The sequence below is a fragment of the Dothidotthia symphoricarpi genome (assembly GCF_010015815.1).
Source record: "Dothidotthia symphoricarpi CBS 119687 unplaced genomic scaffold P153scaffold_25, whole genome shotgun sequence".
NCBI classification, from domain to species: domain Eukaryota; kingdom Fungi; phylum Ascomycota; class Dothideomycetes; order Pleosporales; family Dothidotthiaceae; genus Dothidotthia; species Dothidotthia symphoricarpi.
In genome coordinates, this window is record NW_022985032.1 from 662145 (window position 1) to 677263 (window position 15119).

General features: G+C 53.2%; 5 protein-coding genes across 5 annotated transcripts; 3 read left to right on the forward strand and 2 right to left on the reverse strand.

Annotated features, from left to right (window-relative positions):
- The first annotated feature begins 99 nt into the window (after nt 1-99).
- On the forward strand, nt 100-3866 carry P153DRAFT_371367 (uncharacterized protein). The gene has a single exon (XM_033669252.1). It carries the CDS (start codon nt 388-390, stop codon nt 3634-3636), a length of 3249 nt encoding a protein of 1082 aa, XP_033518461.1. The 5' UTR covers nt 100-387; the 3' UTR covers nt 3637-3866.
- Nucleotides 3867-4394: 528 nt separating this feature from the next.
- On the reverse strand, nt 4395-6619 carry P153DRAFT_143805 (uncharacterized protein). The gene is made up of 2 exons (XM_033662126.1): nt 4610-6619; nt 4395-4545 (listed from the first exon to the last, which is right to left on the reverse strand). The coding sequence occupies exon 1, from the start codon at nt 6344-6346 to the stop codon at nt 4610-4612; it is 1737 nt and encodes a 578-aa protein (XP_033518462.1). The 5' UTR covers nt 6347-6619; the 3' UTR covers nt 4395-4545.
- A 2129-nt stretch (nt 6620-8748) lies between these two features.
- On the forward strand, nt 8749-9368 carry P153DRAFT_143820 (uncharacterized protein). Its single transcript, XM_033662127.1, has one exon. It carries the CDS (start codon nt 8847-8849, stop codon nt 9183-9185), a length of 339 nt encoding a protein of 112 aa, XP_033518463.1. The 5' UTR covers nt 8749-8846; the 3' UTR covers nt 9186-9368.
- Nucleotides 9369-10016: 648 nt separating this feature from the next.
- Nucleotides 10017-10617, forward strand: P153DRAFT_391106 (uncharacterized protein; the record flags this gene model as incomplete). The annotated part of the gene is made up of 2 exons (XM_033671003.1): nt 10017-10286; nt 10438-10617. The coding sequence occupies 2 exons, from the start codon at nt 10017-10019 to the stop codon at nt 10615-10617; spliced, it is 450 nt and encodes a 149-aa protein (XP_033518464.1).
- A 1068-nt stretch (nt 10618-11685) lies between these two features.
- Nucleotides 11686-14026, reverse strand: P153DRAFT_391107 (uncharacterized protein; the record flags this gene model as incomplete). Its single annotated transcript, XM_033671004.1, has 4 exons — nt 11686-13576; nt 13626-13737; nt 13789-13951; nt 14018-14026. The coding sequence occupies 4 exons, from the start codon at nt 14024-14026 to the stop codon at nt 11686-11688; spliced, it is 2175 nt and encodes a 724-aa protein (XP_033518465.1).
- Between the last annotated feature and the right edge of the window lie 1093 nt (nt 14027-15119).

Genomic DNA, 15119 nt, shown 5'->3' on the forward strand with positions numbered 1-15119 from the left:
TGCTACTAGCTACATCATGTGATACCAAGGAATCCACAAACGATTTTTATCACGTCGTCGTCGGATCACGCAATTCGCGCTAACATCGTTTTTTGGTCGCGTCAACGCGACAATCCGCAATTCGCCCTCTCTCGCCCGAACAAAGTGTAGAGGCCTCCAATCATGGAACAAGGAATTGATTGCGTATTCCTAATCCGCCTCGGCTGGACTTGCGCCGATGTCGCTATGTCTTTGCGTAGTTTCTCGTTGAAGGCGCAACTGCAATTCACTCACATTTCCCCGCGGTGAGACCTCAAGAGAGTTTTCGCCTGCTCTCAGTCTCTCGTATATTGAAGAGGGATTTATAGTAGATCTGTAGAGAGATCTTTACACATACTGTCTTTCAAGATGCACAACCAGCAGACCGAGTCCGCTGGGCCGGGCGCCACCGAGCCGAACACACCCAAGAACTTCGTCAAGAAGTCCTCGAGCCTACCATTCGGCCAGGATCTCGCCCTCGAATCGATCAGCGGCCCCACGTACCTCACAGCCCAGACGCTCGTACAGCAGGTCGCATACACGCTCTCGGACAAGATCTTTGCGTACTCTGCCGAGTCGTTCGACTTGGATGTGGCAGTCAAGTACTGGCAAGAGCAGGGCGAGAAGAATGCTTTTGGATACCAGACGGGTGTCTCGTCTCTGGAGACAAGAACGGGCGCTGGTGCCATTGCGCTAGGGTACATGTTCTCCAAAGACTTCGACCTGAAGAAGCGCCACATCCCGCAGTCGATTGTCGCCTCTTCGTCGACATTGGACTACCTCCGCTCGACACTCGATCAGCTATCCGCTCTGTACTCAGTGGCCAACCCGCTCACTGCACACATCGCCGCCGTCGATTACTCGGCCAACTCGAATGCGGGACTTGTGACCGACTATGTCTCCTCTCTTACACTCGCCGAGGACCTTGGACTGGGTCTCGTCTGCAGCCCGTCTGTCTTCGAGACGCAGCACATGTCGCTGTTCGCCACCCTGCTCTCGAGCATCCTCCCCACCATCCACACCTACGACGGCATCAGCGTTGGACGCGAAACAGCTAGGCTGGTCGATACACTAGACCAGACCAGACTATACAATAGCTACCAGGCTGTCCTGAAGGCTGTCTCGGACGTGGACAAGAAGCACTCGGACAATGCTGGCCGTGTCGTTCGTCTGCTCCAAGCTTTCAACGACGAGTTCGGCGAGGACTACAAGCTCTTCGACTACTATGGCCACGAGGAGCCTGAGAGCGTCCTTGTTGTCTTTGGTACTGTCGAGGCATCGCTGACCGCCCAGGTCGCCAACGCCTTGTCCAAGGATGGCGACAAGGTTGGTGTCATCAACGTGCGCGTCTACCGCCCATTCGTCGAGGAGGCTTTCCTCGAGGTGCTTCCCAAGAGCACTCAGCGCATCGCTGTTCTTGGTCAGGTCAAGGACGAGACCGCCGTGTTGGACACTGCCGAGTACTCCAAGCTCTACTCGGATGTCTTGGCGGCCATCCAATTCGCGTTCGAGAGAAACATTGAGGTATCCGACGTTAAGTACTCTCGCGAGCAAGTCTGGACCCCAAGCAACATCTTGGACGTCTTCCGTCAGATCTACAGCGAAAAGACACAGTCTGAGGTGCGCTCTTATGTCGACATCCTGAACACTGCGGATGTCAAGCAGTACACTTTCTGGAATCTTGATGAGTCGCCGGCTGCCAATGCCCCAGTTGTTGTTGGCAAGCTTCTTTCATCCGACTCCTCGAAGAACGTCTTTGTCCGAAATGGCCATGACAACCTTGTTGGTGGAGGTGTCACTCGTACTGATATTCGTAACGCCGATTACACCATTGAGGCCCCCTACTCCGTTGAGCAGGCTGACATCGCCTTCATTGGCGATCTGACAATTCTGCAGCACTTCGACGTCCTCAACGGTGTCAAGTCCGACAGCTCTATCATCGTCAAACTTCCTGGAGTTAAGAATGAGGACGTCGAGAACAAGCTGTCACCTGCTTTCCGCAAGGCTCTTGTCGAAAAGGACGTTCAACTTTTCGTGCTTGACCCTACCCTCTCGGAGGCTGTCGCTGAGGACTCTTCCCTCGAGACCTATCTCACACAGTTGGCTTTCCTGAAGGTCGCTCGCGACGACCTCTTGGCCTCTGGCCTGTCCAAGCTGGCTGCTATCAATGGTAGCTCTGAGGTCTTCGAGAAGCTTACCCAGCAGCTGGAGTCCGCCCTTCGTGAGGTCGAGGTTCCTGCTGCTTGGAGCACTGTCGAGGATGATGTCGAGCCCATTCAACTCCCGGCTGACATCAACGTCAACAGCTTCGCGCCCTTTGACCGTATTGAGCCTGAACCCCCGACACTCCTCAAGGACTGGACTATCGCAGCCAAGGGTCTCGCCTTCAAGGAGGCCTTTGGTACGGAGACTCGTCTCCGCCCTGACTTGGGAATTAAGACTGCTGTTGTTACTGTCAAGGAACACCGCCGTCTTACGCCGCTCACATACGACCGCAACATCTTCCACATCGAGTTCGACCTTGGCAATTCTGGTGTTACGTACGCCATCGGCGAAGCCCTTGGTATCCACGCCGAAAACGACAAGGAGCAAGTCGAAACCTTCATCAAATGGTACGGCCTCAACCCCGATGAAGTTGTTGAAGTGCCATCCCGCGAGGACCCCAACGTTTTGGTGAACCGCACTGTCTACCAATCACTGCTTCAGAACGTCGACATTTTCGGCCGCCCACCCAAGCGCTTTTACGAAGCCCTTGCCGAGTTCGCCGATGAAGAGAAGGAAAGGCTGGAGCTTTTGCAGCTCCTTAGCGGTGAGGGTGCAACGGAATTCAAGCGCCGCGCCGAGGTCGACACTATCACCTACGCTGATATTCTCCTCGAGTTCCCGTCTGCACACCCTTCTTTCCACGACATCGTCCGGATCGTCAACCCTATGAAGCGCCGCGAGTACTCCATCGCCTCCTCCCAGAATGTCACCCCCACTGCTGTCTCCCTGCTCATCGTCACGGTGAACTGGGTCGACCCCAAGGGTCGTGACCGCTTCGGACAGGCTACACGTTACATGGACGGCTTGAAGATTGGCGAAACAGTCACCGTCTCAGTCAAACCATCCGTTATGAAACTTCCACCGAAGACCACCGCGCCTATTATCATGGCCGGTCTCGGAACCGGTCTTGCACCCTTCCGTGCGTTTGTCCAGGAACGTGCCTACCAAAAGCAGCAAGGCCACGAGATTGGCGAGGTGTTGCTGTACATGGGCTCACGCCACCAGCGCGAAGAGTACCTCTTCGGTGAGGAGTGGGAAGCGTACCAAGACGCTGGCATCATCACGCTCTTGGGCCGCGCCTTCTCGCGTGACCAGCCGCAGAAGATCTACATCCAAGATCGCATGCGGGAGAGCTTGAGCGATATCCGCAAGGCGTACCTCGAAAAGGAAGGCAGCTTCTACCTATGTGGCCCTACGTGGCCTGTTCCTGACGTCACGGAAGTTCTCCAGGAGGCTGTTGAAATTGACCACAAGATCAAGACCTTTGGCGACGAGAAGGCGAAGAAGGTTGATTCCAGGAGGGCTATTGAGACGCTGAAGGATGAGGGGAGATATGTGCTTGAAGTCTATTAGACGGATATGGGAAAATGTCGAGGTAGTAGATGGCTGGATGGGAAAAATAGATCGTTCAAGGTTCAGTTTAGATCATGTCAGAATTTTCACTCAGAGATGGAGTCTCAACGCGTTCGTGATGTTGGATATGCTGTTGCTCAGAGATGCAAGATATGAGGTAGAGGAGTTGGTGAGGTAGGACTGTGATGAGTAGGTAAACAGACCACGCTAGCGAGACGTCACACTTTGACCTCAGACTGCCCTTCACTCCACTCTCCACATCACCTTGAATATCATTTCCACGCCGTCCTTCCCGATTTTGCAACCCTTTTTATTCAAACTGTGGGAATTTGCTGAGGCTATGTAATATGATCCAATTCTACCGTAGATGCCGCCTCGCGAGAGAGACACGTTGTGTGAACGCGACGCGCACGCTACATGACTATCGAACGAGTGGGAGTACCAGATCGTTCGTCGAGGACTGCAACAGACCGACGTCACTGTCATCGAAGGATGGGTTCATTGATTGTCGTAAGCACAAATCAATTTCGTTCACACTCGGTCGCGTAACATCATCACGCCAACAAATCACAAAGTACAAGAACGCATGTTGTCATTGGTCATTATGAGGGATCTATCATCTTCCTAATCTTGGACACCCAACCTCGTCTGAGATCCCGACCAACCACCAGCGACGTGTAGAAGCTTGGAAGGATTAGAACATTTCAGAATACACTAACCATGCTGCCCAGATAGAAATTCTTCATTTCTGTCTCATTACTACTCATATGCCGCGCAGGAAGACGAACCGAGAAAAGCAAATTTTAGGAAAGGGTAGGTTCGTCAGGATATGGATAGCGAGCAAGATCTGGTCACCACTCAAGTCTTGCACCAGAGTAGCTCGATCCTAGTCATGAATGGTATAGAGCACTATGTTTACGTTTTTGATTAGCAGCAAGCTCACAAAATCAGACAGTGGAAGGGTATCACGTACCTAGTTGGCATCCTGTTGCTGCTTCCGCATGGCAGCTTTCTTGGCTCGAAGTTGAGCCACTTTGAGCTGGAGCTCGACGGCCGCCAACTCCGCATCAATCGCCTCCTCGTCAGCATCGTTCACAGAACCATCCATATCGTCGGGCGAGTTGATGCGTTCCTCAAGTTCAGAAGTTTCCCGCTTGATCGAGTCCTGCCTGTCCCTCTGAAAGGCATTCTGATACTCCCGCGCGTCCGCATCGAGAGGACTCATACCGACCATGGGAGTTTGTTCGTAACCTTCGCGGCCACGCCTATTCGTTCCAAACGGAGAGAAACGCTCTCGCTCGTTGGGGTTGCGGTCAGAAGATTCGTATCCACGATGGCCAGCGGGAGGCCCCATGGGATAAGGCGGAAACTGATGCATGCCACGGGTTGGTGGCTGTTGTGAACCTTGACGGCGTCGAGGATCTCCGCCTGGGTACTCGGGAGGGCCGAGGGCATAGCCACCGTAATGTTCATATCGACCGTACCCACCGTATCGACCGTAATCTTGAGGACCGCCATAGCCAGGCAAAGGACGGCCCCAGGGATCCATCGGCGGACCATACCCATGCGCCTGGCCGCCATAGCCATACATGCCCTGTGACGGATTTGGTAATTCCTGCTTGAGCTGCTTTTGCTTTTGCTTCGGCAACTTCTGCTGTTTCTGTTGTTGGGGAGGGGCGGGCATAAGGTACTGAAGGGGTTGGGTGTAGCCGCTCGCCTGCATGTACTGGCCTGTGAGACCACTCTGGCCGGTATCCTCGTCGTCGCTGCCGTCTTCGTCTACCTCTGCTTGAGCTTCTATATCCTCATCTGCGTTGTCCTCGTCGTCCTCGCTTCCATCTGCATGGTCGGATCCTACTCCAAGGATGTGGTCGATATCCTCATCCGTCTCCAGCTGGTCCTTGCGGTTCACCATGAGATGCTTATAACGGATATCGAAGCTGTAATCAACCGTCCACTCTTTCACGAGCATGTCTTCAATGACGTCGAAGTCCGTAGTGACCAACTGAGGCTTGCGGTTGCCGGTGTTCTTGATACGGTAGCGGACGACTTCATTCATAGCCTTCTTCAACCAGGTCTTGTTCTTGGTGAGCTTGGCAATCATGAGGATAGCCTTCAAGACAGACGGCAGCCAGTTCTTGGGGTTTGTCTCGTGTTCTCGGTGGAAAGACCGCTTGCCTTTCTTGCCTCGCTTGACCAGCGGACGGTGACACTGGGGGATATACGACTTGATGAAGTTCTTACCCCAAAAGCCCTCGATTTCGCGGATCACTTCCATCTTGGCAACCATATCGTTCTTCATGATAGGTTTGGCCGCCCATGGGCGGGGTCCAGGCTTCTTGTGTCCCTTCGCGGCGCTCTTGAGCGCTGGCTTGGGTGGCTGGCGCTGGGGAGTGTGATCGCGGCTCGCATAATCTTTCGGCTCGCGGGCATTCTCGCGACGAGGACGACGTTCGCGGACTTCTATGGTACCCTCGCCCTTATTCACAGCTTCGCGGATCTTAGGAAGACGAGTACGCAGCGGTAGATCGTCATCGTCACTCGACGAGCAAGCATCTTGATCGTCGTTGGTCATAGTCTTGGGGTCGAGCTTTTCGTCATCGACCGTAGCAATGGGGTAGTCTTGTGACGGGGACGAAAGCGTATTGAAGTTCATGTCGACCTGGATCCAACAATTAGCACGCGCAAGTGGCGAAGGTAAGAAAGCCATGGTTTCACCTCTTGGGAGTAGTCCTTCAGGTTTGTTCTCAGGGTAGAGAGAGAGTACGAGTGGGTGTCGAATCGATCCTGGTATGAAGAGGCACCGCGATCCAGTGTGTTGGTATTGATGGACGGCTCGGGCGTGGGTGAGGGGCTGTTAGTAGAAAGGTCAGGGCTGGAGAGGCGCTCTAAACGCTCTGGGGAATACACCTTGCCGTGGTTCAGCGCTCCCGAAAAGTCGATAGCAGGAAGCTGATTCAACCCCACTAAGTCAGCGGGCTGAATGCTTTCTACAATCGCTTCTTGGAGGGAACTAGAAGGTGGTGTGCTTATTCCGGCACGGACAATAGGGCAGAGGTTACTGTAGGCTCGCGATGAGGGACGTGTGTAAGTGAGGTGAGAGAGAGGGAAGAGGGGCTGAAGAGGGTTCTGAACGTCTGTCTATAAGTACTAGCGAGGCACAGACATCATGACTGGTTGAAATCAAGGCAGAGAACCTAGACAAGAGGCTCAAAATGGAAAAGTAAGCAAGGGAAAGGCGCGGGAGACAGCCCCGCATGACACTCTGTCCTCGTCTAGGCAACGGAGAACAGCTTCCAGGTAAAGGTCGAGCAGAGGGAACTGAATGTAGAGAGGGCGTGGTAAGGAGCGAGAAGCGATCGATCACGCACGACTACTATGACAGAGTAGTACTCCTTGCAGGCGTCTGCACCCATGCTGGATTGAGATGGGCGGGAGCGGTTCGTGGTCTCACAGCATCTAGAATTGATAGAGAAGTCAACAGATACGAGTGCTTGGTTTAGGGAGTACGGGCATACGATGTAATCTTCGGGTCGATACCATGACGGGCGGTGCCTTCTAGGTCTTTCCCTGGATGAAATCCCACTGGCGAGAGGAATGGCTATCCACAACTGTATGCCCAGCTTGATTTGATCCTGGCCGAGCTGCAGGAAAACACGTATTTGTGCTACTCAGTTGTTTGCGATCCGCAGTCGCAAGAACTTGCTGATCGACCAGACGATCAACAACAGCAAGTCGAGCCAATGAGATACATCTTCCGCTCGTCGAGATCTTCCGCTCCATCAAGACAAGCTTCAGTGACGTGCTAGGATGCTATATCCAGGGGCTGGCATTCACAACACTAGGATCTGGTATGGCAAGATATGGGTACAGAGGTGTGTTGACGCGAAAGAAGATCACCATTTGACGTCTGAAGGGCTACGTAGATCAGAGAAATAGAGGGTTGCTTCTACCTACATATCTACTCGTCTGCGTCCTGCACTAGAAGCTCACTGAGCGCTCTCCTGGTCGCATCACCCATGAAGTTACCACATCTTGGCTACTTGCCAGAGCTTTGGGTACTGCATATTCGATCTATCCTGAAAAGGTGCTATCGAGTGGCAGGGTTGTTACGATGCTAAAATTTACTCGCTGCGGAGCCTGTGTATGAGCATGCACACTTCTGGACAACCGTGAAGGCTGCGTTTGAACATGATAAATTAAGCAAAATATCTTCCAAAAATACCAAATCTGCTGGTGTAGCTGTGAGGTACTTTCTAGTCTCACAGACCGACTAGATTCCCGAAGGTACAATTCAGCATTAGTTAATTGCAAGAACCTGAAGAAGGGCGGGTAGGTCATTCTGACAAATTCTTGCACTTTGTGTTCTATAGAGTCATGTTGGCATTCAGCATGAACGGCTCTTCATTCGATCCTAATCAACTGTCCAAGAGTTCCATACCAACGAGTGAACGCAACCTTCCACCAACAATCTCAAGTCAGCGAATGATTGTTTGTGCCCAAACACATCCCTTGAGCTTGCAAAAGGTTTTGTCGACCGAAACTAGAATGATAGTGATGAATATGATAAAGTATACAATATGGAACATGTAAGTATCATTTCAGATTGGCAGGAGGTTGACCGTTGGTGATGTCACGAAGAGGCTGGATCAGTCCGTATCATCAAATTACTGTGCTCAATCCTACCAATCAATACGCTTTGTCCCTTTTGTTCAAATGTTTGTCCCTGCTATTGTTGAGAATGTATCAAGTGTATAGTTTCGAATACCAAACTCTCCCTGAGCCCTCTGCGTTGCGTTGTTGCTATTAACGTATCAACGGTCCATAACTCAAAATGCGCTACTGCTCCATGATGGGTGAAAGGTACAAGGTGCGTTCTTATCCAAGTTTGCGGATGTTATTAGAAAGACATGCACATAAAAAGTCTCATAGCTAGTCACGACCAGCGCTTTCGGGAAGTGGGACGTCCGAACCTAAGGCCTTGGACCTGGCAACGCGGCATGGACAAAGAGTGATGGGAGGTTGGAGAGAGTTGATACGGTGATTGGAGACCCACTTTCTATGGGCCAGTGGCACGCGGCCTTGCCCCGCAAGACCGTGCACTCCCGCCACCGGACTGTATCTCCCATAAGAACATCCCAAACACTTGCAGTGCCGTCTTATTCTTTATCTTGTCCCCATTCTTCGGCAATACTGTGCATCATACCATCATGTCTCGATTCATCAAACGTATATTCAACGAGAACCTATTCCGGAAAGACGCCCCCAGAACCACAGATGATCTCCAGCGATCACGGCGTGTATTGAGAAAAGCTTCGACAGACAGACTGGGCGAATATTCAAATGGAAGGGCTTCTTTGCTTGATCTTTCACAGCATGTGGAGGAAAACAGGGCATTAAGAGATGGGGCAAGTCTAGCCGATAGCGAGATGCGTGCTGCAGAGCCCATCCTAGCGTCGAACCAGGTCGATTATGAGCAACCTACAACGATATCGAAAACAAAATCCACGCGCCGCCGACTTAGTAAAAGGCATGGAAGACCGACATAAATGATTTTATCGGTGTTTGAGTCAGCGTCTTACCTATGTTGTGCTTTCAGAAGATATAGGTCGGTTTCACTCACTGATGAAGATTAGCTGGAAACTCACTGACCGCCTGCAGAATGGCTCTACGCAAGGAATTTCAAACGAGCTTGAATTCCACGATACAAAGAACGTGCTACATACTGGAACTATAGAAAGAGTAGTTAGTTGCACCTATAGACCAGAGCACGCCAACTGCATGCATGATCCGGCGTGATCACCGGCGTTTGGCCCTCGACTTATACGAACCCATTTCAAATCACCAACCTATTGTCTTAAACTCGTGCATCCAAACCGATCTCGTGGAATATAAAGGTTGCTGCAACTGATTGGATGACTAAAGTCAAGTTGTATAGACCCAGCCATTCAGCTACTCCAGTTTTCGTCATATTCTCAAGCCACAAAAAACAAGTTTGCACACACCCACCTCCAAGATACTCAACGGATACGGAGGACAGACCAGGAGCTATATGGCACAACATTCCTAGTCTGACAGGTTATACGAGCTGGCCTCCCGCCACTGCATTTTACACTTACTACGACATCAGTCCTTCTAGAGTGAAAAGACGTGGTATCAGCTCCGTTACCATGCCAACCACGTTGTATCTATTCTGTACAGTTCAGTGCAACAAGAGCTTACGATACCAGAGCTCACAACGTCAGAGCTTACAACGCCTACACTAACCTCGTAGAGATAGCTTTCCCCTTCGAATCCTAACACAACCCAAATTTTGATCTCTCCGTCACAACTACCCCACTCAACCCACAACTCATATTCAAACAACCCACCTCATCACCATGTCCCCCTCCAACACCAACACAGACACCGACACCGAAATGCCCGACATCCCCTCCCCCACAACACAAGCACACAACGCCAAACCAAGCCCCAACCTCATCAACCACCTCACTCAAAAACTCGCTCAAGCAGATCTAAACAGCGGCAAACACGCTCAGTGGATCTGCTTCCCGCTCGGCACAACCCTCGACGAGCAACTTCTGATTCTTGCCGGCGCTAAGGATTGGAAGTTAGCTGGTGGCAATGCAGAGGTCGGTGGGGAGGAGAAGGTGTGTGTAGGTGATGGTGAGCGGGGAAGCTTGGAAGGAGGTGAAGGGGGTGGAGAGATGAGGGGGGTGGAGAAATGAGGGGGACGTGAATATGATGATTGACGAAGATAGCGTCTATGAGAAAGGGGATTCTGTTCTCATTTCGACGTAGATGCAGCCTACATCTTCCGCGCGAATACCAGAGGCAGCACTCGCAAAGTCCAAAACCGCAGAGGATATCCAAACCCGGAACGCGATCTCAACGACCCCACCCACCGCCTTCTCCACGCACCAGCCATACGCGCAAACAAAATACCAACCACGACTTCAGCGCATCTACACAGAGATTTAGACCACGCTATCCAAAGAGAAGTCTAGTCATTTTCCAAAGTTCAGAGCAGACTTACTATCAACTTTTACCGGCTGGACATTCGCGGAAGCTGTACTCACATATGACCGCACATGTCATACCGGCGCAAACTACTTACTACCTTGTAACACTCCGTACGTAAGTAAAGCTTGTTCCTCGCCTTACGCGGGAGAATGTTTCCAAAGGAGGTGGCAGAGTGTGTGCTGCGCTGTTTTACTAGTGAAGCGGTGCAGAGATGAAGGAGGAGATGCAAATGTGATTTCTCCGTGGAGTCTTTGTACATTGGTGACAGGGACGAAGAGCTTAGGAGGGGAGGGGAGAGGTATTGAGTGTATCCCAGGCATTGCTGAGGTGAAGATGTTGAATGAGAGGATAGATGTCGGTGGAAAATCAAGAGTCGATATGTTTTCAAGTAGTCCATTCAAGTTCACCGAAAGAACCTAGAAGCAAGAAACTTTTCATCAAGGGTATATATATCCACCATCTTCGAACTTCGTTTTAGATAGAGACTACGAACCCCCATCCATCCATCCATCCATCCATCCATCCATCCATACAAGATAACCATGCCGGCCGTCATCGCGTGCAGAACTTTTGTCCAGTCATGTGGATTACAATACATACGTACTTTGACAAGTCACCATATCTCATAAAGCGATCCAATCCAAGCCCCCCCCTCCCAAAGAAAAGGAAAGACCATCTATCGCTTCCGTGGCGGTAAATGCTAAGAACAAAGGACACGGACCGAAACCCACATCGCCCCTTCGCCGAGACCCCGACCGACCCCCAACCTCACCCACCCAACCACCCACTCCAGTAGAAACCATGTCGAAACGAAGAAAAGCATACGCAATCAGCGCCTCGCTATGGCGAGAACGAGAAGGCGCCGTCAGAAACAAAAAGGTGAGAAGAGCTAACGCAGATGAGCGTCGAGGCGGATCGGCGACGAGGTCGCGTAGCGCAACGAACGGGACTCTGCAAAGCTTACATTAGCCAGATCGTAGATAGGGGTATCAAAGCGGACGAGGGTGTAGGATGCTGTCATGGTTTTTATGACTCGCCTCCCGTCGATGCTGGTGCACCTTCACCCGCGCCACCTCGGAACGCTCCCCTTCCACGGCCTCGGCCACCGCGCTCGCCACGCTCGCCGCCACGGCTGCCACGGAATGCGCCACCACGACCTCCGCGTCCGCCGCGGCCACCTTCGCTGTCTGAGGCGCCTCCGCTCCTGTAGCCGCCAGCCGGAGCACCACCTCGGTTGCTGGCTTGCCAGCTCCCAGCACCGTATCTAGGGGCGTTGGGACGCTCGTTGTACACCTTGACGCTTGGCTTATCTGGTCCTCGGGCGTTCTTGACGTCAGGCGCAACGCGGTTGAGGGCGGCCTGCATCTCAGCAGGGGAGGCGAAGTGAGCGACGAAGAAGTGCTTCACCTTCTCCAGGTTCTCGATCTTTGACCTGTCCTCCTCGGCCAACAGGTTCTTGGCTTCCTCCTCATCTTTAACACCTGAGATGAACAGCCCCTTGCTCTCTTTGCGCTCAACTTGCTCCCTGGGCTCCCTGGGCTCCCTGGGCTCCCGGGACTCCCTGTGGGCAGGCGAGGTAGGGCCCTTCTCTGGCGCTGACGTGCCGTTCGGCTTCGCATCGCTTGGAGCAGCCTTGGCAGCGGTGGTGTTGGCGGAAGCGTTGTTGGCAGTTGTGCTGGGCTGTGGCGTTGCAGCCTTGAGAGGCTCCTTGGGGATGGCAGCAGGTGCGGGGGATGGACCCGTCCGTGCAGGCTGCGCAGGCTTGATTTGCTGCTGGGGAACCGGGGGAGTCGCGACAGCTGGGCGGGGCTGTTGAGGGGCGTTAGATGGAGGACCAGTCTGGCGGCCTTGGGCAGGTGACGGTTGCTGAGGAGCAGGGCTCGGGACTACGGCTGGAGGACCTGAGGTAGTAGCAGCGGGCACAGGCTGGCCACCTTGACCTGGTGGGACCTTGCCACCGCGGTGGGCGAAGTTGAAGCCCTGGGCTCTCATTTCTGTACCAATCCTACCGTTGTCAATGTCCAGCACGAGCCAACCGTATGCAGCATCTGCCAGGTTGAAGTTCCACATGTTCTTGAATGCGCTCTCGTCAATGACGCCGCTCTGAGGACCGGGAGCAGGGCCACCAAAGGGGTTGCCGCCATTTGCAACCGTGGGCATCTTGTTGACAATCTCGAGGGCCAAGTTGAGTAGTCGCTGCTGCGAGTCACTGTCGGCAACGGCGGGCTCCACCTCGGTCTTGACTGTTTCCCACACGTCGTTGAAGGAGGCCTTGGAAGCAGCGAGCTTGCCGCGGTAGTGGTCCAGAGTGGGGTTGACGCTGAACTCGTTGTAGGAGCTACCGTAGCGGAAGTGGAGACCAGCCGAGACGGAGAAATCGGCCTTGAGCGTGACAGACAGCTGGTTGAGCAGACCTTCGCGGGCGGGGGAGGCGTGCGTGACGAAGATACGCGTCTCGGTGGGGTCGTATACGCGGTTCGCTGTGTCGACAAGCTCGCCCATTTGCAGCAGCGTCGTCCACATGGTGCCTTGCCCACCCGCGATTGTAGTCCTGCCCTCGCCGTTGTCGAACAGCTTGTGCATGACGACGGCGCCGCCGAGGCCGAGCAGTCGCAGTTTGACACCGCCCACGTCGAGCAGTCGCGCGTGCGCCTCGTCTATGATGTGCAGGTTGTCGACCTTGTACTCGCCGGACCGCAGCTTCTCCAGAACCTGGACGTCCTCACAGGCACCCCATACTGTGTAGACTGGCACGTTGAGTGTGTATGTCTTGTTGAGAAAGAGGGGCAGCTCCGAGAGGGGCAGGTGCTCTCTTGAGAAGCGCTCCTTGATTGGCGGTTGCGGGCCTGCTTGGGCGATGGAGCGCTTGACGCCGTCGGACAGCAGAGGTGAGTATTGTGCGACGTGCTTGAGGGTCCTGGCCAAGTCAGCGTCGTGCACGTGCACACGGCAGATGTTCCACCTACTTCTCGGCGATGCGATCGAGCGAGCGGTCATCGTAGAAGCCAAAGTCACCAGTGTGGATGATGTAGTTTGCCCGCGCGTCTGCGGCGAGCTGGTTGAGCGATTGCAGGTTTCCTGGCCACGGTCAGTCCGGCTCCGTGTCTTGCACGTGGTGCCGCTGCTCACCTCGGACATCAGCAATGCAGAGCACTCTGATGCTGCCCTGCTGAATCACACGACCCTGGTTGGGGAGCAGTGGGACGGCCCCAGGCGCAGGACCTGATGGAGTGGGGGTACCGCCGTTGGGGAGGTAGTTGCCGGGGTAGGGCCGCGGCTGGTTGGGAGCTTGCTGTGGTGAGTCAGTATCAGGCTCGCCAGATGTGAGGCACTGAGGCACGCGGGTTGTTCAGCATACCGAAGCCATGGAGACGGGAGGCGGAGGCGTTGGGAAAGTTGCCAGATATGCTACTACTGTGACGCGGTTGTGCGGTGTAGTAGTGTGAGGGATATATTAAGTCGGTCGTAAGAGAGGGGAATAGAGAGTAGCCTCTTCGTGTTGGTGATGGCGGTGAATGTGATTCAGCTTGTTGCGAGGCACAAAGGTTCCAGGCGCTAAGCTCGACATGCCAAGTCTTTTTACATCTCCAAGACTAGGGAAGAAACCCGTTCCGTCTCGACGTCAACCCATCACCTGTTATCCTTTCCATCTCTGTCCCGCTTTTCGAATCTCTTCTCGCTCGCCTTTCATTTAGGGCATGGGATTGACCTCGTTTCTTCCTCCGATGTAGCTTCTATTCCTCAACTCTGCCATGTAGCACTTTCTCGTTCGCACTTTCGTCGACAGTTCATCTCTCCGCGTTCCATCACGGACAACATCTCCGCCTTAGTCTGAAGATATGGAATTTAACAGCTCATGGACCAAGAATACGCGTGCAACGTGTAGTTGGATTGCTTCGCGTTGCTTCAACAAGACCCATACTCGTCTACCTTCCCCATAATGGTCTCGGTAATGCCTCCAATATATTGTTTTCATGGCCTTGGAGTATTCATAGTTGGTCATAGACATGGAAAGATATGGTCGTTTGAGCTTATGTTTCTCCACCAATCCTAGGATAGGCCTGCCCAACACTGATATTCTAGGTGGAATATGGTGCCAGATTCGGAACTCAGACGACAGCTCGATCTATCAGGTCGCCAGTACATATAGACTGGACTATATGTACCTTCAACTGGAAGTGTAAAGGGTGATCATGCTGTCTATCGGTAGCTTGGGTTCCACTGGTCGTTCTTCATTCCCCAGAATCACTACAGGAGCATATGGATCGGCACTCTAAGACCTGTCCCGTATCACGATACCACCGCTGGCGATTCGAATGTTATGGCTTGCTTGAATAGCAAACCAAACAATGACATAACAGACGCAGTCGGGCGATCGGCGCGGCGTTTCTCTCTCCGAATGATACTAACCTCATTCGACTGGACCCTGACCCCACCTCAAGAAAAAAAGTGTCCAGTGC